The sequence below is a fragment of the Pantherophis guttatus genome, chromosome 13 (genome assembly GCF_059756535.1).
Source record: "Pantherophis guttatus breed Tessera chromosome 13, ASM5975653v1, whole genome shotgun sequence".
NCBI lineage: Eukaryota > Metazoa > Chordata > Lepidosauria > Squamata > Colubridae > Pantherophis > Pantherophis guttatus.
Genome location: NC_142075.1, coordinates 8,815,320 through 8,833,500, shown reverse-complemented (window position 1 = coordinate 8,833,500; position 18,181 = coordinate 8,815,320). Strand labels below are relative to the sequence as shown.

At 42.4% G+C, this 18,181-nt stretch overlaps 1 protein-coding gene across 3 annotated transcripts in view; it reads left to right on the top strand.

The window, feature by feature from the left end:
• MCTP2 (multiple C2 and transmembrane domain containing 2) overlaps positions 1-18,181 on the top strand; it is a 170,179-nt gene that overhangs the window by 79,729 nt on the left and 72,269 nt on the right. For all 3 annotated transcript variants that reach the window (XM_060694771.2, XM_060694772.2, XM_060694770.2), the window contains exons 10-14: positions 774-904; positions 10,402-10,588; positions 11,957-12,050; positions 13,354-13,456; positions 16,959-17,061. In XM_060694771.2, the coding sequence (XP_060550754.2) occupies positions 774-904; positions 10,402-10,588; positions 11,957-12,050; positions 13,354-13,456; positions 16,959-17,061 (618 nt within the window). The remainder of the gene's footprint in view (positions 1-773; positions 905-10,401; positions 10,589-11,956; positions 12,051-13,353; positions 13,457-16,958; positions 17,062-18,181) is intronic.

Sequence of the window (18,181 nt, the reverse complement as noted above, 5' to 3'; positions counted from 1 at the left end):
CTGTTTGAGGAAGTTGCATAACATTCTCAGAGACTCTTCCCATCCTGCTTACAATTTTTTTGGACTTTTGCCTTTTGGCAGAAGATACAGAACAATTAAAACTCGGATCACACGTTTTCTGAATAGTTTTTATCCCAGAGCTATAATTGCACTCAACAATGAACTAAAGGGCCACCATCAGTGAGCTGTTGGACAGCATGACTTGGTCTGTTGTGTGGATGTTTGGGTGGTTTAGGGGTGAGGAATTGTGGTCTAGGGGTGGGGGTGTGTTTGGGGATTGTTATGTGTGTTGGACTTGGTCTTTGCGTGTTAAGTGAATTTCGTTGTATGGGTATAATGTGTATACACGTACAATGACAGTAAAGTTGTTGTTGTTGTTGTTGTTGTTGTTGTTGTTATTATTATTATTATTATTATTATTATTATTATTATTATTAGTTACTCTTTAGTGAGATTCACAGCCTTTGAGGCTGGTTAATAGCTCAGCAGCTCAAGTCCTAACCAAGGACCTAGGAACTGTTAAGGTATTATTATTATTATTATTATTATTATTATTATTATTATTATTATTATTATTATTATTATTATTATTATTATTATTATTATTATTATTATTATTCCCTACTGTGTTGCTGAAGACAGCTGTTCCCTCTTCATACTTGTTGGTCTTTAAAGCTTGCCTCTCTTTTTTCAGAGTGGTACATTTAAAAAAAAAATCTGAAAGCTGCAATCCTTTGAAAGAACGATAAATCTTACCACTCTGTGTTTTCTAGACACTGTGCAAGAGCGCAAATCCGCAGTGGAGGGAACAGTTTGATTTTCACTACTTCTCTGACAGGAAAGATGTATTGGAAATTGAGATCTGGGGAAAAGATAACAAAAAGCATGAAGAAATTTTGGGAATGTAAGTTGTCTTCTTTTATTACGGTTAAATGTGTTTTGCAAAGCTTTGGAAGACCATGTAGAATGGTGACTCTCTAGATAACTCTGCGGATATCTCTCTCTTGTGTAATATTTTAATCGTTGTGGTTTTTTCCCATCAAGAACCTGAGAACGGAAGCTTCTCAAAAATCTCACTCAAGCATTGTGTAGGTCAACAACAGGAACGAGCTCACAGGGTTTCTAATTGGGCAGAATCCTGCCCAATTTTGGAAGAACTACTCCAAGATAATTCTGTGAGATGTAGTGGTACAATCCAGACACAATTAAAGAGCTTCCCAGTTTGGGCAGAAACATGGTTGTCCTCTTCCACAAGTCTTCTCCAGCAACTGTCCTTCAATGATTAAGAAAATAGCAGCTAACTGTCAAAATAGTCATTGATCCTCCATGATCTTCTTCAGTTGCTTAACACTGGTGTCTCCATGTCTTCAAGCAGAAGATCATCATCATCTTTTAATGACCTCATAATCCCTTGTGGGGTGGAGTCTGGGCAACTGAATGGAGAAATCCAAAATGAAATGCAGACATACTTTAGAGAAAGGAGATTCATTTTATTCCCAAGAACAAAGAGATTTGTTTTTGGAGGGTAGCTACAGAGAAAATGAGGTCCAGGGACTTGGTTTTATACGGGGACTGGCCCTTGGTGTGAACTCGGAGGTGTGGTTTGTGTACGTGTTGGTTTTAGCGTGTGTCCATCCAGTGCAGATATGCAGATTGGGATGCTCCTACCCTGGGCTTTGATCCTGAGGTTCATGTGAAATCTGGAAAGGAAAATCACTCTCAGATATGTAGATTCTACCTCTGGTGTCTCCCTTTATCTGGGGTGGAGGGGCAGATTCCTGCTTCCCCATGGAACCAGTGAGGTGTTAAAAGGAGGGGAAAGAAGATTTCAATTCAGAATAAAGTTGGAAGGGACCTTGGAGGTCTTCTACTCAAGCAGGAGACCCTATACCACTTCAGACAAGTGACTGTCCAGTCTGTTCCCAAAATCCTCCAGTGATGACACACCTACAACTTCTGGAGACAAGTTGTTCCACTGGTTAATTGTTCTCACTGTTAGGAAGTTTCTCCTTAATTCCTGGTTGCTTCTGTCCTTGATTACTTGTTTCTTGCCCTGTCTTCCGATGCTTTGGAAAATAAGGTGAGCCCCTCTTCTTTGTGGCAACCTCTCAAATATTGGAATACTGCTACCATGACAGCAGTATTCCTACTGCTGAGGTCAGCCATCTGCCCTCCTTTCTCTCCTTCTCCACCTCCCTTTTGGAAGCAGGAAAAATTAGCTAGAGGACAGTGGACTAAAATGACTTCCCAAGAACATCTTGTTCTAGTCAACTTCACCTATGACACCGCCATCAGCATCTTTGATAACCAAACTGTGATTTGGCCACACATCTGGAGCTCAGGTTCCAAATCACATCGACTCCAAAATGGTTTGGAAATCAATTATAATAGAATAGAATTAGAATAGAATTCTTGGATTGGCCAAGTGTGATTGGACACACAAGAATTTGTCTTTGGTGCATACGCTCTCAGTATACATAAAAAGAGAAGATACATTCATCATGAATCATAAGGTACAACACTTAATGATAGTCATAGGGTACAAATAAGCAATCGAATCATACTAGGAAACAATATAAATCATAAGGATACAGCAACAAGTTACAGTCATAAGTGGGAGGAGATGGGTGATAGGAAGGACGAGAAGACTAATAGTAATAGTAATGCAGACTTAGTGAATAGTTTGACAGTGTTGAGGGAATTATTTGTTTAGCAGAGTCATAGCGTTCGGGAAAAAACTGTTCTTGTGTCTAGTTGTTCTGGTGTGCAGTGCTCTATAGCGTCGTTTTGAGGGTAGGAGTTGAAACAGTTTATGTCCAGGATGCGAGGGGTCTGTAAATATTTTCACAGCCGCACATCTGGAGCTCGGGTTCAAAACCACATCGACTTCAAAACGGTTTGGAAATCAATTATAATCGGAGAATCCAAAGTAAGAGATTCTTCTATCACTGCCCATGAAAATTTTACTGAAATTCTATTGGCGGGAAACGTTAAGAGCAATATTTGTTTCATTGAATGCAACAGGAAGCGATTAACAAATGCAAAATTTCTGAGCCTGGGACTTCTCTCAGCCACACAGGCCCCGTGAAGATGGCGGTGCCACAAACTTCTCAGCCCCCCCACCCCACCCCGCTGCTTCTTTGCAAGTGGCTACTCCCACCGTGAACGATTCTTCCTTTGACTTCTCTGTGATATCTCCTCTGGGTTTCCTGAATGGATTGCCTCCTTAAGCTTTACGAGATTCTCTCTCTTTCCACTCTGCCCCCCCTCTTTCCCCCCCCCGTTCTATACGGCTGGCTTATTACCAGCAGAGGTCTTGCAAAAGACAATATGGTTGCAGCAATTCTGGTGCTAAATAGTTGCAAACAGTTAGTAGAACCGGTGGTGGGAATCTCTCGCCACGGGGAAACCGTTTTGAAAGCACGACCATGGCGGGGGTTTATGATGTGCTCTGGTCCTCGTTTGGAACAGCTGCTGCTGGGTTCCCTTGCCTTCTATTGGATCCTCACCCGATAGTAAGAAAGGGAAAGGATGGGTTTCTATTGCTTAGACAGGGAGAAATAATCACTGGGCAAACAATTAGACTCCCAAGTAATTAAACAGCTTGATTGTACATTAAACTCAAGATGTGTTTGGCTCTTAGCGACGTCCTCCTCCCCCTTCCTCCTCCTCTTCTTTCTGAATCAGTTCAATTCAATTAGTCGTGGGGGGGTGGGAGGGTTTAAATATGACCATGTCTTGATATTAAGAGCCTTGGTGGCGCAGCAGACTAAAGTGCTGTTAAATAGCACCAGCTGCCTGCAATTACTGCAAGTTCGAATCTCACCAGGCTCAAGGTTGATTCAGCCTTCCATCCTTTCGAGGTAGGTAAAATGAGGATCCGGATTGTGGGGGCAATAAGCTGACTTTGTATAAAAAAGAACACCGCTTAGGAGGGACCAAAAGCCCTACTAAGCAGATATATACAAAAGTATGAAGGCTATTGCTTAACGCATTGTAAGCCGCCCTGAGTCTCCGGAGAAGGGGGGCATATAAATCAAACCAATAAATAAATAAATAAATAAATAAATAATAAATAATAAATAAAAATAAATAAATAAATAAATAAATAAATAAATAAATAAATAAATAATAATAAATAAATAAATATGCTTTCCATGGATCCGTGCCCTGGAATTGTTTGGCCACCAATATTAGACTCTAGTTACAGTTCCTTAGCTAAGCGGTGCAATCAAGCAAATAAAAATATAAATTCAGGCACACCAGCAATTAAATATTGAAACTGACAGCCTCTATTGTAGGTAACAGTAACAGAGTTGGAAGGGATCTTGGAGGCCATCTAGTCCAACCCCCTGCTCACGCAGGAGACCTGTACTAGGGATTCGAACCGCCGAACCGCCGACCTTTCGGATCGATAAGCTCAGTGTCTTAGCCACCGAGCCACCTAGTCAGTCTTTCACCACTCCTAACTGTTTCTAACCTAGTCTCCATCTCACATTGGAAGACCTTTATACTAGTGTACTACTGCACTGGTATGACTACACTTGAAATACTGTGTCCAGTTTGGTCAACCATGATCCCCAAAAGATGTTGAGACCCTGAAAAGAATTCAGAGAAGAGCAACAAAGATGATTAGGCGAAGGGAGGCTAAAGCATATGATGAAAGGTTGTAGGATCTGGGTAGTCTAAGGAAGAGAAGGACTAGGGGTGACATGATAGCAATGTCCCAATATTTGAGTATTCTCTATCACAGAGGAGAGGGAGGTCAAGCTATTCTCCAAAGCACCTGAGGGCAGGGCAAGAAGTAACAGATGGAAACTAATCAAGGAGAGATTCCAATCTAGAAATAAGGAGAAATTTCCTGTCAATGAAAACAATTAATCAGTGAAACAATTTGCCTCCAGAAGTTTATTTATTTATTTTATTTTATTTCTATACCGCCCTTCTCCTGCAGGACTCAGGGCGGTGTACAGCCAAGATAAAACATTGCATATAAAATTTAAAAACAATTTAAAAAACAATTAAATAATTTCAGCCCAAGATTTAAAAACAACCCAATTAAAACCGAATTCAATTAAAACTGAGAGGATGGGATCAAGCCAGCCCGACTAGATGGAATAGGTGTGTTTTCAGGGCCCGACGAAAAGTCCAGAGGTCTGATATCGTGCGTATCTCAGGGGGTAGGTCATTCCAGAGGGCAGGTGCTGCCACAGAGAAGGCTCTCCCCCTGGGGGTCGCCAGCCGGCACTGTCTGGCCGACGGCACCCTGAGGAGGCCCTCTCTGTGCGAGCGAACCGGTCGGTGGGAGGCTATTGGCGGCAGAAGGCGGTCTCGCAGATACCCCGGCCCTAAGCCATGGAGCGCTTTAAAGGTGGTCACCAACACCTTGAAGCGCACCCAGAAGACCACAGGAAGCCAGTGCAGCTCGCGCAGGAAAGGTGTCATATGTGAGTGCCCCGTCGCTCCCATAATCCCCCACGCGGCTGCATTCTGGACTAACTGTAGCCTCCGGGTGCACCCCAAGGGGAGCCCCATGTAGAGAGCATTGCAGTAGTCCAGGCGGGAAGTGACAAGTGCTTGAGTGACCGTGCGTAGGGAGTCCCGATCCAGAAAGGGGCACAACTGGCGTATCAGGCGAACCTGATAAAAAGCCCCCCTGGCCACGGCCGTCATGTGCTCTTCTAAAGACAGCCGTGCATCCATGAGGACGCCTAAGTTGTGGGTGCTCCATCACTGGAGGTTTTTTTAAAGAAGAGACTGGACAGCCATTTGTCCAGAATGATCCGGGGTTAGACTAGAAGACCTCCAAGGTCCCTTCCAACTGTGTTATCATATAATTAAAATTGGGTGGAAAGTTCCGTAACATAGGAATTTTGGAACTTGATCTTTGCCTGTTCAGATGAAATTGCCAAGACAATTTTCTGAGGAGCTTTAAGATTCCCTGGAAGGTAACAAGTCTTATGACAAACAGTAATAACCATCTTATTACATTTTTATCTTATTATAAACAATAAGAACAAGCTCTAACCGAACAAGCATTTATCCAAGACAGTGTACATTTATACCCATCCCCATCCTTCTTGCTCTTTCCACTATCCTTGTGCATGGCAGTGTAATGTTCAAGGGTCACAACCAATGAGTTACCGGATTTTTCGGAATATAAGACGCACCTTTTCCCTCCCCCAAAGAGGGTGGAAATCTGGGTGAGTCTTATACTCCGAATGTAGCCCTGCCCAGCTTCTCAAAGGGAGGTTTCAGAGGCTGAAAAAAGCATCAGAAACGAAGCTTCAGAAAAGAAGCCCCCAAACAGAGCTTCAGAGGCTTTTTTTCTGATGCTGTTTCAGAGGTTTTCAGAGGCAGGAAAAAAAGTTTTTTCTGAAATGGAGTTTCAGAAGTTTCAGAGGCAGAAAAAAAAGCAAGGCACAGAGCTCACAACCAAGGAACCTGTTGCTAAAATTCACCTCTGGGAACAGCTGATTGGGGGGATTCCGGGAGGCCGATCCACCCACCAATCAGCTTTTTTCTTATTTTCCTCCCCAAAAACTAAGGTGTGTCTTATACTCCGGGGCGTCTTATACTCAGTTGTGTCTTATACTCCAAAAAATACGGTATTTTCATATCCATCCAGAAGAATCTTGTAATATCAGTTCCTCATGCACGCTTTGGTTCTTCCATTCCTTCTTCATCATGCTTCCTTTAAATTACCAGCTGTGTGAGCAGCAACGTTTCATCAATTTTGAGTCAGTACAGTTCGAATATATTTTGTGTGTCTCTAACGGACCATGCAGTTGAGCGCAGGATTTCAAGAGATGAAGGTGGAATGGGTACAGTTGGCCATGAAGAAGTCATTCTCATGTTGAGGTGTTCTGTCTACAATGCAGCTTCCATGTCTGTAACTCTGTCCTTTCATCAATTCCAAGAAGATTCTTCCCCCCATTTGCACTCTGATACAGGTGACCCTGTAACGTAACGGGGTGAGCTCCCGTTACTTGTCCCAGCTTCTGCCAACCTAGCAGTTCGAAAGCAAGTAAAAAATGCAAGTAGAAAAATAGGGACCTCCTTTGGTGGGAAGGGAACAGCATTCCGTGCGTCTTTGGCGTTGAGTCATGCCGGCCACATGACCACGGAGACGTCTTTGGACAGCTCTGGCTCTTCAGCCTTGAAACGGAGATGAGCAGTGCCCCCTAGAGTCGGGAACGACTAGCACATATGTGCGAAAGGAACTTTTACCTTTTACCTTTACAGGTGACTCTGAGGGCACAAATAAATTCCCAAGTGGCTTCAAGAGCTCTCAGGGAGAGTGCTAACAACCAGAGGACTGCAAAGAAATACGATCTTTCCAACTTCAAACCCCGCATCCCTGTCAGAACTAATCCTTCCATCGTCCCCAGCATCCTGCCAGAACCGATGAAGCTTCTTGGATGAGAAGCGAAACGTCTTCTTCTTTCTTCCTCAAAGGGAAAAAAAACCACAGTTCCGTTATCTTTTGAAGAAGAAAAAAACACCTTTGAGACATGGATGTCTGAGAAGAATCTCCACAGACATTTTGAGGTGCTTCACCCTATTAAAAATGAAGCCTTCAGAAGATTTTGCAAGGAGATTTGCTGAAAACCTCTGGGGTTTCGTGCCTTCCTTTCTTCTCCAAAACCAGCTGTTTAAGAAATGGAATTTTTTTTTGGGGGGGGGGTGGTAGGTTGTGGCAGATGGACACCAAGTGTTCAGGCTCTAGAATGTTCCATTTCCCAAGCAGAAGCCCCCAGGACATGATCTTCCCTTTTCTCCTCCTCTTCCTTCTAATTAGGCAACACTTTAACAGGTCCTTGCTTTAAATAAAAGCCTTTCAACAGGCCTTCCGCTGTCAAAATCTGTTCCAATTTCTCTCTCACCATCCAGAAACTTGACTCCCGTGAATACCCGGCAGGGATCTGAAGCTGTGAGTATTTATCTTCTATAAAAGCTGAAATCTGCAGAGTTCCTTGGAAGTTGTGCTCCATTTGCTTCCGAATAAAAAAGAGCTTTGAGTGCTCACACCACTGGTCTTCTCGCTGCTACAAATCTGAGGAAGGATTCAAACCCCCCCCCTTTCCTCCCTTTTCATCCACTTTTGGAGATTTCAATGCTTTTTTTTTGGTGGCTATCTTTAAAGGAAATGCACTTTTTTATTCTTCTTAAAATGGCAAATGCTGCTTTCTGGAAGCAATTCTCTGGAGTGCATCGTCATGAAAACTGAGATAGATGGTGACCCATTTAGACCCTTTTCTGGGGGGGGAGGGATCTAGCTGCCCCATTTCTAAAATAGAATAACAGAGTTGGAAGGGACCTTGGAGGTCTTCTAGTCCAACCCCCTGCCCAGGCAGGAAACCCTACACCACTTCAGACAAATGGTTATCCAACCTCTTCTTAAAAACTTCCAGTGTTGGAGCATTTGCAACTTCTGGAGGCAAGTTGTTCCACGGATTAATTGTTCTGACTGTCAGGAAATTTCTCCTTAGTTCTAAGTTGCTTCTCTCCTTCATTAGTTTCCATCCGTAGCTTCTTGTCCTACCCTTAGATGCTTTGGAGAACAAGTTGACTCCCTCTTCTTTGTGGCAATATTTTGGGTTTTATTTTCTCAGCCTTCTTTCCTAACACTTACATAGCTCATTCATATAGAGAACAGAACAGAACAGAAACTGAGGAGAGATGAAAGACTCAGCATGTAATAGAATAGAATAACAGAGTTGGAAGGGACCTTGGAGGTCTTCTAGTCCAACCCCTTGCTCAGGAAACCCTACACCACTTCAGACAAATGGTTATCCAACATCTTCTTAAAAACTTCCAGTGTTGGAGCATTCCCAACTTCTGGAGGCCAGTTGTTCCACTGATTAATTGTTCTAACTGTCAGGAAATTTCTCCTTAGTTCTAAGTTGCTTCTCTCCTTGATTAGTTTCCCTCCATTGCTTCTTGTCCTACCTTCAAGTGCTTTGGAGAATAGCTTGACTCCCTCTTCTTTGGGGCAGCCCCTGAGATACTGGAACACTGCTACCATGTCACCCTGAGTCCTTCTTTTCATCAAATTAGACAAATTAGGTCCTCCTTGATCATCTGCCTCCAAATAAGGGCCCATCCATTTTTAAATGTTTTTAAAAGAGTCTGTTCAAACACAATGCATCCGTTTTTCAAACACAACGTTTCTTAGAAGTGTATCTGCAGATTTCCCCAATAGTCTAATATTGAATGTCAGTTCTCTTGATTTGGTTATTTGTTCTTAATATGAGAAAATATTGTTCTTTGCACGATAAACTTCCCCGGTTTGATTCTTACAATGTTCCTGATTAAGAACTCTGTCTTTAATGTCTCTAATTCTTTTTGACCACAGTTCTTTCTGGAACACAGTTTATCCAAGGGTGCATTTTTCTCCAATAAATATTTTGGGTACCTGAATTAAAGGCACCTTTTCAAAGGTGCTCTTCCAAAAGGCAACTGGACTTCCTTGGTTTTTTCTTTCTTTCTTGAAAAGGTTTCACTCCTCCTCCAAGAAGCTTCTTCAGTTCCGTTCAGTTCTTCAGAACTGAAGAAGCTTCTTGGATGAGAAGTGAAACCTTTTCAAGGAAAAAAAAATCCCAAGAAAGTCCAGCTTCCTTTGGGATAAACCATAACCTGGATGATTGAGAGTCTCCATAGACTTTTAAAGGAACTAGTAATTTTGGGGCAGAAAGGCAAAATTAGTTGCGTCCTTTGAAGTGGGAAAGTTGTAACTATCTCTTGGAGGGTTTCAGAGCACGTTATACAGGTGAAACTCGAAAAATTAGAATATCGTGCAAAAGTTCATTTATTTCAGTAATGCAACTTAAAAGGTGAAACTAATATATGACTCATTACATGCAAAGCGAGATAGTTCAAGCCTTGATTTGTCATAATTTTGATGATTATGGCTTACAGCTCATGAGCCTTGGTAGTACAGTGGTCTAAAGCACCCTGTTATTAAGACCAGCTGCCTGCAATTACTGCAGGTTCGAATCTCGCCAGGCTCAAGGTTGACTCAGCCTTCCATCCTTTCTAAGGTAGGTGAAATGAGGACCCAGTTTGTGGGGGCAATAAACTGACTTTGTATAAATATACAAAAGGATGAAGGCTATTGCTTAATGCCTTGTAAGCCGCCCTGAGTCTCCAGAGAAGGGCGGCATATAAATCAAATAAAAAAAAAAAACAAAAAACCCCAAATTCACAATCTCAGAAACTGGCAGGTGTCGCACATTGGTGGTTGTGACGCATATTTTGGGCGACGGAGCCGCAGCATAGGGGTGAAAGAGCCACATGCGGCTCCAGAGCCACAGGTTGCTGACCCCTGGTATAGAGGGATGTCTACGATGATGTAAGGTACGAAGCGACTGTGTTTTCTTTTGCCTTCCAATGGTTTAGATGCAAAGCCGAAGTTGGAGGACTCCCTGACAAGCAAGCCAACCGTTTCGAACTGCCCCTGGAGAAGCAGCCTGGTTTCTTGGTCCTGGTGATCTCCGTGGCACCTTGCTTAGGGGTGTCCATCTCTGATTTGTGCGTGTGTCCCCTGGGAGACCCCAACGAAAGAAAGCAGATTTTCCAACGTTACGTGAGTCTCTGGATGGTTATTTCTTCCCCCCTTTCTCCTGAAGCAGAGGTTATCCACAGAGGCAGAGGCAGTATGGCAGGCATGGCATTGTGACCAAGGCCTTATCTCTCTCTCTCTCTCTCTTTTTTTTTTTGGCATGTACAAAAGGGGGCATGGCGGTGCTCTATCCATCGCCTTGCAGCTTTTGACTCTCCCCCTTGAGCAAAAGGCGCAGGTGAAAACGGTACAGAAAACCCAACCAGCCGTTTTTGCCAAGCCAAAGGCCAACCTCCAAGCTCATCTTGAATGCTCTCAAGAACCAAGCAGGACCAAGGACAGTGGGGCAAGCGCTTCTGTGTCGCCGCTACAAGTTAAATGGCAACAAAAATGTGAACCTTGCTCAAAAGTGACTTTACTGTTTAATCGCTTTTTCAGAGCAAAGGAAGGGAAAAATGAAAACCAAAAGAGCATAGAGTTCTGTGAACACAGAGTATCGCTTTCAGGCAAAAGGCAGGTCTATAATTTCTGTTCCAGTACGTCTAGAGTTAGGATTTTCTATCATCTGTCTGTCTGTCTGTCTGTCTGTCTGTCTGTCTGTCTGTCTGTCTGTCTGTCTGTTTGTCTGTTTCTCTATCTACTCCTCCTCCTCCCTTCCATCCATCCATCCATCCATCCATATCTATCTATCTATCTATCTATCTATCTATCTATCTATCTATCTATCTATCTATCTATCTATCTATCTCCCCATCCTCCTTCCTTCCTTCCTTCCTTCCTTCCTTCCATCCATCCATCCATATCTATCTATCTATCTATCTATCTATCTATCTATCTATCTATCTATCTATCTATCTATCTATCTCTTCTACTCTCCACACACCTCACTCCTTCCTCCTCTCCTCCTCCTCCATCTATCCATCCATCCATCCATCCATCCATCCATCCATTTTATCTATCTAATTATCTCTCTCTCTCTCTCTCTCTCTCTCTCTCTCTCTCTCTCTCTCTCTCTCATCTATCCATCCATATGCTTACGCAGAATCACACACAAATAAAATGTATATGCAAACACATACACATGGATATATACGTATGTGTACATCTCCCATTATGACTTACAATGTTTGCAAACGGTTCATTATATTTAAACACAGTTAAAAATATTTAACGGTACTATGCGCTAGCAGGAAATCAGGCATGAGTTTCTTATCTAAGGAACAAGTATGTTCCAAAAAAAGTATCAGAAGAACTTAATATGAGGCTTCCTTGATTACGGTAACTGGTTATTTGGCCTTGAGAAAAATGTGCTCTTAAAAGCTGACACATCAAACATAAAAAAACAAACAAGCTTGCGAAGCATTATTTTTCTAACAATGATTTTCTTTTCAGAGTTTAAGGAACTCTTTCCAAAACATGAAGGATATCGGGTTTTTGCAAGTCAAACTTTTAAAAGCGGTTGATCTGTTAGCTGCAGATTTTTCAGGTATGTATTGTTTTATTTCTCTTTCACTCTGTTCAGTATGACTTGAATCTCACATACCGTATTTTTCGGAGTATAAGATGCACTCCCCCCCCCTCTAAAAGAAGGTGAAAATCTGGGTGCGTCTTATATTCTGAATGTAGCCCCGCCCACCCAGCGCCCACCGCCCACCCACCCTTTGGCCTCTGCCTCCCAGCAATTTACCACCTTGTAGCAAGCAACAAACAGCAAAACAGTCCATTTCAGCTTCAGCACAGCCTGATTAGCACAAGCAGCTGATTGTCGGTTGGATTGGCCTCCCGACCCTCAGCTGTTTCAGGCTGCAGGGATTGCCATTTCCTATTGCCACACGGGCCTCCGCTGCTTGCTGCAAGCAGGCAAATTGCTGGGAGGCAGTTTTTGTTTTTTTCTTGTGCTAAAAATGAAAGTGAAACTAAAGAAGGCTGTTTGCTGCAATGAGGCAAATTGGAGGCAGAGGCAGAGTTATTTTGAGTGTTTTATGGTCTTATTTTCTTCTTTGTGTCCTTTTGTTGTAAAATTTCTGTCTAGAATCAACAATTAGCTGGAATTTAAAAAGCATTTCACTAACTTAATTAAAATGTTATCTGAAGGAAAATAAAGAGAGAGGGAAAAAAGCTTTACATCTAACACAGGAGTCAGCAACCTGGAGCCACATGTGGCTCCTTCACCCCTCTGCTGCGGCTCCCTGTCACTCAAAATATGCATCACAACAGCCAATGTGCAACACCTGCCGGCACACGATTTATTGAGCTTTTCAACCCCTGGTAGGCCAACCATGGATAAATCCCAAGAAAAGAAAAGTTTCAGAAGAAAACAGAATGTTTAAGAAATAGCCACTCAAAAAATAGTCAGGCACGGGAAGGGTTTTGTGGCTCCCGGTGTTTTCTTTTCTGTGGGAAATGGGTCCAAATGGCTCTTTGAGTGTTTAAGGTTGCAGACCCCTGATCTAAGAGATTGTGTGCTGAATAACTTACTGATTCTGATTGCAACAACAATCTATGCAAAGAAAAAAAAACTTAAAACAGTTCCAATCTGGTAAAATTTCATATTATTTCCCATATCCATGCCCTACCGTATATCTTGTTTTCCTCCCCAAAAAAGGTACGTGTGTCTTATAGTCCGGAGCGTCTTATACTCCGAAAAATACGGTAAATGCAATTCCACAAAGGAGGATCTGAAACAAAGAGGAGAATCTCTCAAGAAGTTAACCTGAATATCAGCAAGCTTCTTTTCATTGAAAAAAAAATAATTCTTGAACATAATAGATTTTGGTTTCTTCCTGTAGGCAAAAGTGATCCCTTCTGCGTCTTGGAATTAGGGAACAGCAGACTTCAGAGTTACACTGTTTACAAAAACCTCAACCCAGAATGGAATCAGGTCTTCACTTTGTAAGTGGATTTGCAACGGAAACTCCTGATGCGAAGGATGGCTGGCATATTTGTTAGACTTGCCAAGAGAGAGGTAGCCCACTGAGTAGGAACCAATCTTGGGAAAGGAGGTAGGGGACATGTAGGCACTTTCAAAATATAACAGGCTGTATTACTTAGCTTAGCTCATATGTTCTCTAGAGCATCTGGACTTTAAATCCAAAAGCAGTGCTTTATATTTTCTTTAGGGACGCGGTGACTCAGTGGGTAAGACGCTGAGTTTGTCAATCAAAAGGTCGGCACTTCAGCGATTTGAATCCCTAGTGTCGCGAAACGGGATGAGCTCCCGTTACTTGTCCCAGCTTCTGCCAACCTAGCAGTTCGAAAGCACCTAAAAAATGCAAGTAGAAAAATAGGGACCACCTTTGGTGGGAAGGGAACAGCGTTCCGTGCGTCTTTGGCATTGAGTCCTGCTGGCCACATGACCACGGAGACGTCTTCGGACAGCGCTGGCTCTTCGGCTTTGAAACGGAGATGAGCACCGCCCCCTAGAGTCTGGAATGACTATGTACGAAGGGAACCTTTACCATTATATTTTCCTTTGAAAAAGAATTATGGCATTTACCCACAGACTCTAGAATTTGAGGGGTCTTGGATGCTCTCTGAGCTTGGTTGTTTTCTTGCAGATGTTATTCATTACCCAAATTTGGTAACACCAGTCAACTAAAACTGATGATGTTACCTAGTTGGGTCATAAAACACCTGCAAGAAAAGCACCAAGCTCAGAGAGCATCAAAGACCCCCTCATTTCAACCCTCAGCTACAAATATTCTGCTTTATCAGTCTAGAATTTCTTATGTTTATCATCTTAATAGTTTTACTCTTAATTAGTCTTAATCTAAACTGGGTTAATTACTTCAAGATGCTTCTTTGCACACTCAGCTTTGAACCCAAATAACATAAATGTGAACAATTAGCAAGGTCAGGGAACAATTAGTCAGGGAAACCTTTAGCAGAGGAGGTGGTAGAATCATCTAGTGAGGTTGTGCATTCTCAGTGACCTGTTGGCTTCTAGGATTTTCTTTTAGAGGACAACATGGTCCACTGAGAAGAGGCAGAACTTGATGGCTAAATGGCAGTTCAATGGCCAACTCATTGATTCCATCATGACCTATGGCAAGTTCATGCTTGTATGTCTGCTGGAAGAAACGTTGGAAAAAAGAATGCTAGACCCTGTTTCCCTGAAAATAAGACCCAACTGGAAAATAAGCCATAGCATGATTTTTCAGGATGTTTGTAATATAAGCCCTACCCCAAAAATAAGCCCCAGTTAAGATCGTCAGCAGACGGAGGTGTTTAGTACTGAATTTCCCCCAAAATAAGACCTAACCGGAAAATAAGTCATCATGCATCTTTTGGAGCAAAAATTAATATAAGACCCGGTCTTATTTTAGGGGAAACACGGTAGTATACTTCAGGTTATTAGGAAAAAATTAGAAGTATTTAGTTGACTAGTAGGCGGCCCTCTTGAAAGGAGACTCAAAGGAGAAAGTTTGCAAGAAACAGCATGAACCCAAAAAGAAGGGAGGCTGTAAGCAGTGATGGAACTCAGAGGACATTATGAATGTGGGAATAGTGCAGATCATGTCAAGTAAGATGGACTTGACTTCATTTAAAACAAAGGTCCGCAACCCCAGGCCATGGCCCATTACCGGGTTGTGGTCTATTTGTAACCGGGCCCCGTGAGTGGTGGGCAGCTCAATTTGCATGGGTGACGGACTGGCGCACATGCACACATGCACGCAGCTCAACCTGCAGAAGCTGCGCCCACATGCATGTGCGTGCCGGCCCACTGCTTGCACAACTTGAACTTTGTGTGCACCGGCCCACCACTTACACGGTCTGATTTCCCCTCTCCCCCCCCCCCCACACACTGGGCCGCTAAGCCGCCAAGCTTGGGGACTGCTGATTTAAAGCATTAAGACCAGGGGTGAAATGCTCCCGGTTCGGACCGGATCATCCGATCCGGTAGTGAGGGCGGTGGGTGGTTCGGAGAACCGGTAGCAAAAATCCCTGTCCCCTCCCCAATGCCCAGCTGAGCCACGCGATCATCAGAGGCTTTTTTAAAATTATTATTTTTAAAAGCATTTTTTCTACAAACTCTTCAGCCAAAAAAAAATGCTTTTAAAAGTAAAAAAAAAGCCTCCGATGATCGCACTGCTCAGCTGGGATTGTCAGAGGCTTTTAAAAGAAAAAAAAGCCTCTGATGTTCACGCGGCTCAGCTGGGATCGTCAAAGGCTTTTAAAAGCATTTTTTTTACAACCTCTTCTGCCGAAGAGGTTGTAGAAAAAATGCTTTTAAAAGAAAGAAAAAAAAAGTTGGCCACACCCACTCAGCCACATTACCCCCCCACCACAAGCCACGCCCACAGAACCGGTAGTAGCAAATTTTACATTTCACCACTGACTAAAACCAGTATTGGGTAGATGACAGCAGGATTTATGGGTCATATTGCTTTCTGTAACATACCTTCCACCTATGTTGGGACTATGATTTCCAGAGTTCCCCCCGCCCCCCCAGCAGGGGGATTATGGAAATGATAGTCCTGAGATATCTGAAAGGCAACCAGTTTAGAAGGCTTCCTGGAGGCAGAGTTTGCTGTCGCAGATTTAACAGCAAGAAGCGGGATGAGTTGTTAGATGATCTCCCAAATTGCTTTCCTCCCCGTGATTTGCAGAAATAAAACTAATGTGATTGGATCCGTGTTCAACTTGTACAGTAGTAGCCAAGATTGTGGAAACCTTTTGGGAAAAGTGTATTTTCTAAAACTAGCTAATAACACCACTTTTTTTTTATTTTGGAGTAGTACCCTAAAATTATATATCAATGGAAAGATAATTGAATCAAGAATGTAATGCAATAACTTTTATGAAGGATTTGCTATTAGAATAGCAGTTATAAAGAAGAAAAGTGAAACACGTAGAAAAAACGAGATGTACAAAAATTATCACTCTAGAAAAAACAAGATATACAAAAATGATCTCCATGTCAGTTAATACTTAGTTGGGTAATTTTTAGCCTGGATTACGGCCTTACAACTTCTTCTCATGGAGTGAACCAAGTCTTTGAGTTCTGCAGCTGTTATCATCTGAAACCAAGATTGAAGGATTGCTTCTATTAATTGGGTTTTATTGCTGGGCTGCTTTTGACTAACAAGTTTTTTTAGTCAGCTCCATAGATTTTCAATTGGGTTAAGGTCTGGGCTATTCCCAGGCCATTCCAACAGTGGAATAGGATTATCTTGAAACTCAAAAAAAAAAAAAAAAAAAAAGGGTATCAAAAATACACTTTTCCCAAAAGGTTTCCACAATTTTGGCCACTACTGTATGTTGAGGAATTGCATCTGCACTAAACACACGTTTTAACACCTCGAAGCGATCTCAATTTAATTACCGAATGCCTAGCTCTTTCTGTGGCGGATGAAACAAATACGAATGCCTAATTCTGCCCATCTCTTTCCAGCCCTATTAAAGACATTCACGACATTCTGGAAGTCATGGTGTTTGATGAAGATGGAGATAAGCCGCCTGACTTTCTTGGAAAAGTTGCCATCCCTTTGCTGTCTGTAAGTTATTTTTCTCTCTGCTTTGGCTCCATACTTCATCTCAGCCTTAATGGCCTCCATGGGACGGGGCTGCCTTCTTATCCTCCTGCAACGATGTGTGCAGAAAGACAAATAGCCCTGTCTTGATGTTGGCATTGCGATCATCCTTTACCTTGTAGGTATGATTCTCTTTCAATCATGTTCTCTGCGTGTACAAGGAAGACGGGAATCCTGGTGCAGCTTTGATTCATCTACTAAGCATTTCCTTGAGAACATATTTCTGTACCGTGTTTGTTTACTCTCTTGCATACTTCACTGTTGGGTGTGTGCAGGGGTATGCAAAGATGCACAGTCTCTTTCTCCAGGGTACTTTGAGTAAGCCTTAATTAGTAGAGCTTATTTTCTAGGTGCTTTCACTATTTGTTCAGATTCAAAGCAGGTGTAGCGTTTGGAGGGAACCAAGGGCAGTTCAGATGCATTGTATTCTGTGAGTCAAATCTGGATCAGTTGTGCTGCTTGATTAGGTTTTGAATGGGCTTTGCTTTCTGTGATTGCAACTTAAGCTTAATTTCATATGGGAACCCCATTGTCCTTCTCGTGGTTGCATAGTTGAATACAGCTGCAAAGCTGTTCCAGAGTATTTTCCCTGTGAAGAATACAGAATAACAAACTCCCTGCTCAAGCAAAAGACATGTGGTCATCCAGTCTTTTCTTTAAAATCTCCAGTGATGGAGCACCCACAAATTTCTCCTTAGTTCTAGATGACCTCCAAGGTCCCTTCCATTCTCTGTTATTCTATATTCTATACATGTTCTAAGAAGCCAAGAATTTCTCCTTAGTTCTAGAATAGATGACCTTCAAGGACCCTTCCATACTCTGTTATTCTATATTCTATACATGTTCTAAGAAGCTAAGAATTTCTCCTTAGTTCTAGAATAGATGACCTTCAAGGACCCTTCCATACTCTGTTATTCTATATTCTATACATGTTCTAAGAAGCTAAGAATTTCTCCTTAGTTCTAGATGGCCTCCAAGGTCCTTCCATACTGTTATTCTATATTCTATACCTGTTCTAAGAAGCTAAGAATTTCTCCATAGTTCTAGAATAGATGACCTTCAAGGACCCTTCCAAACTCTGTTA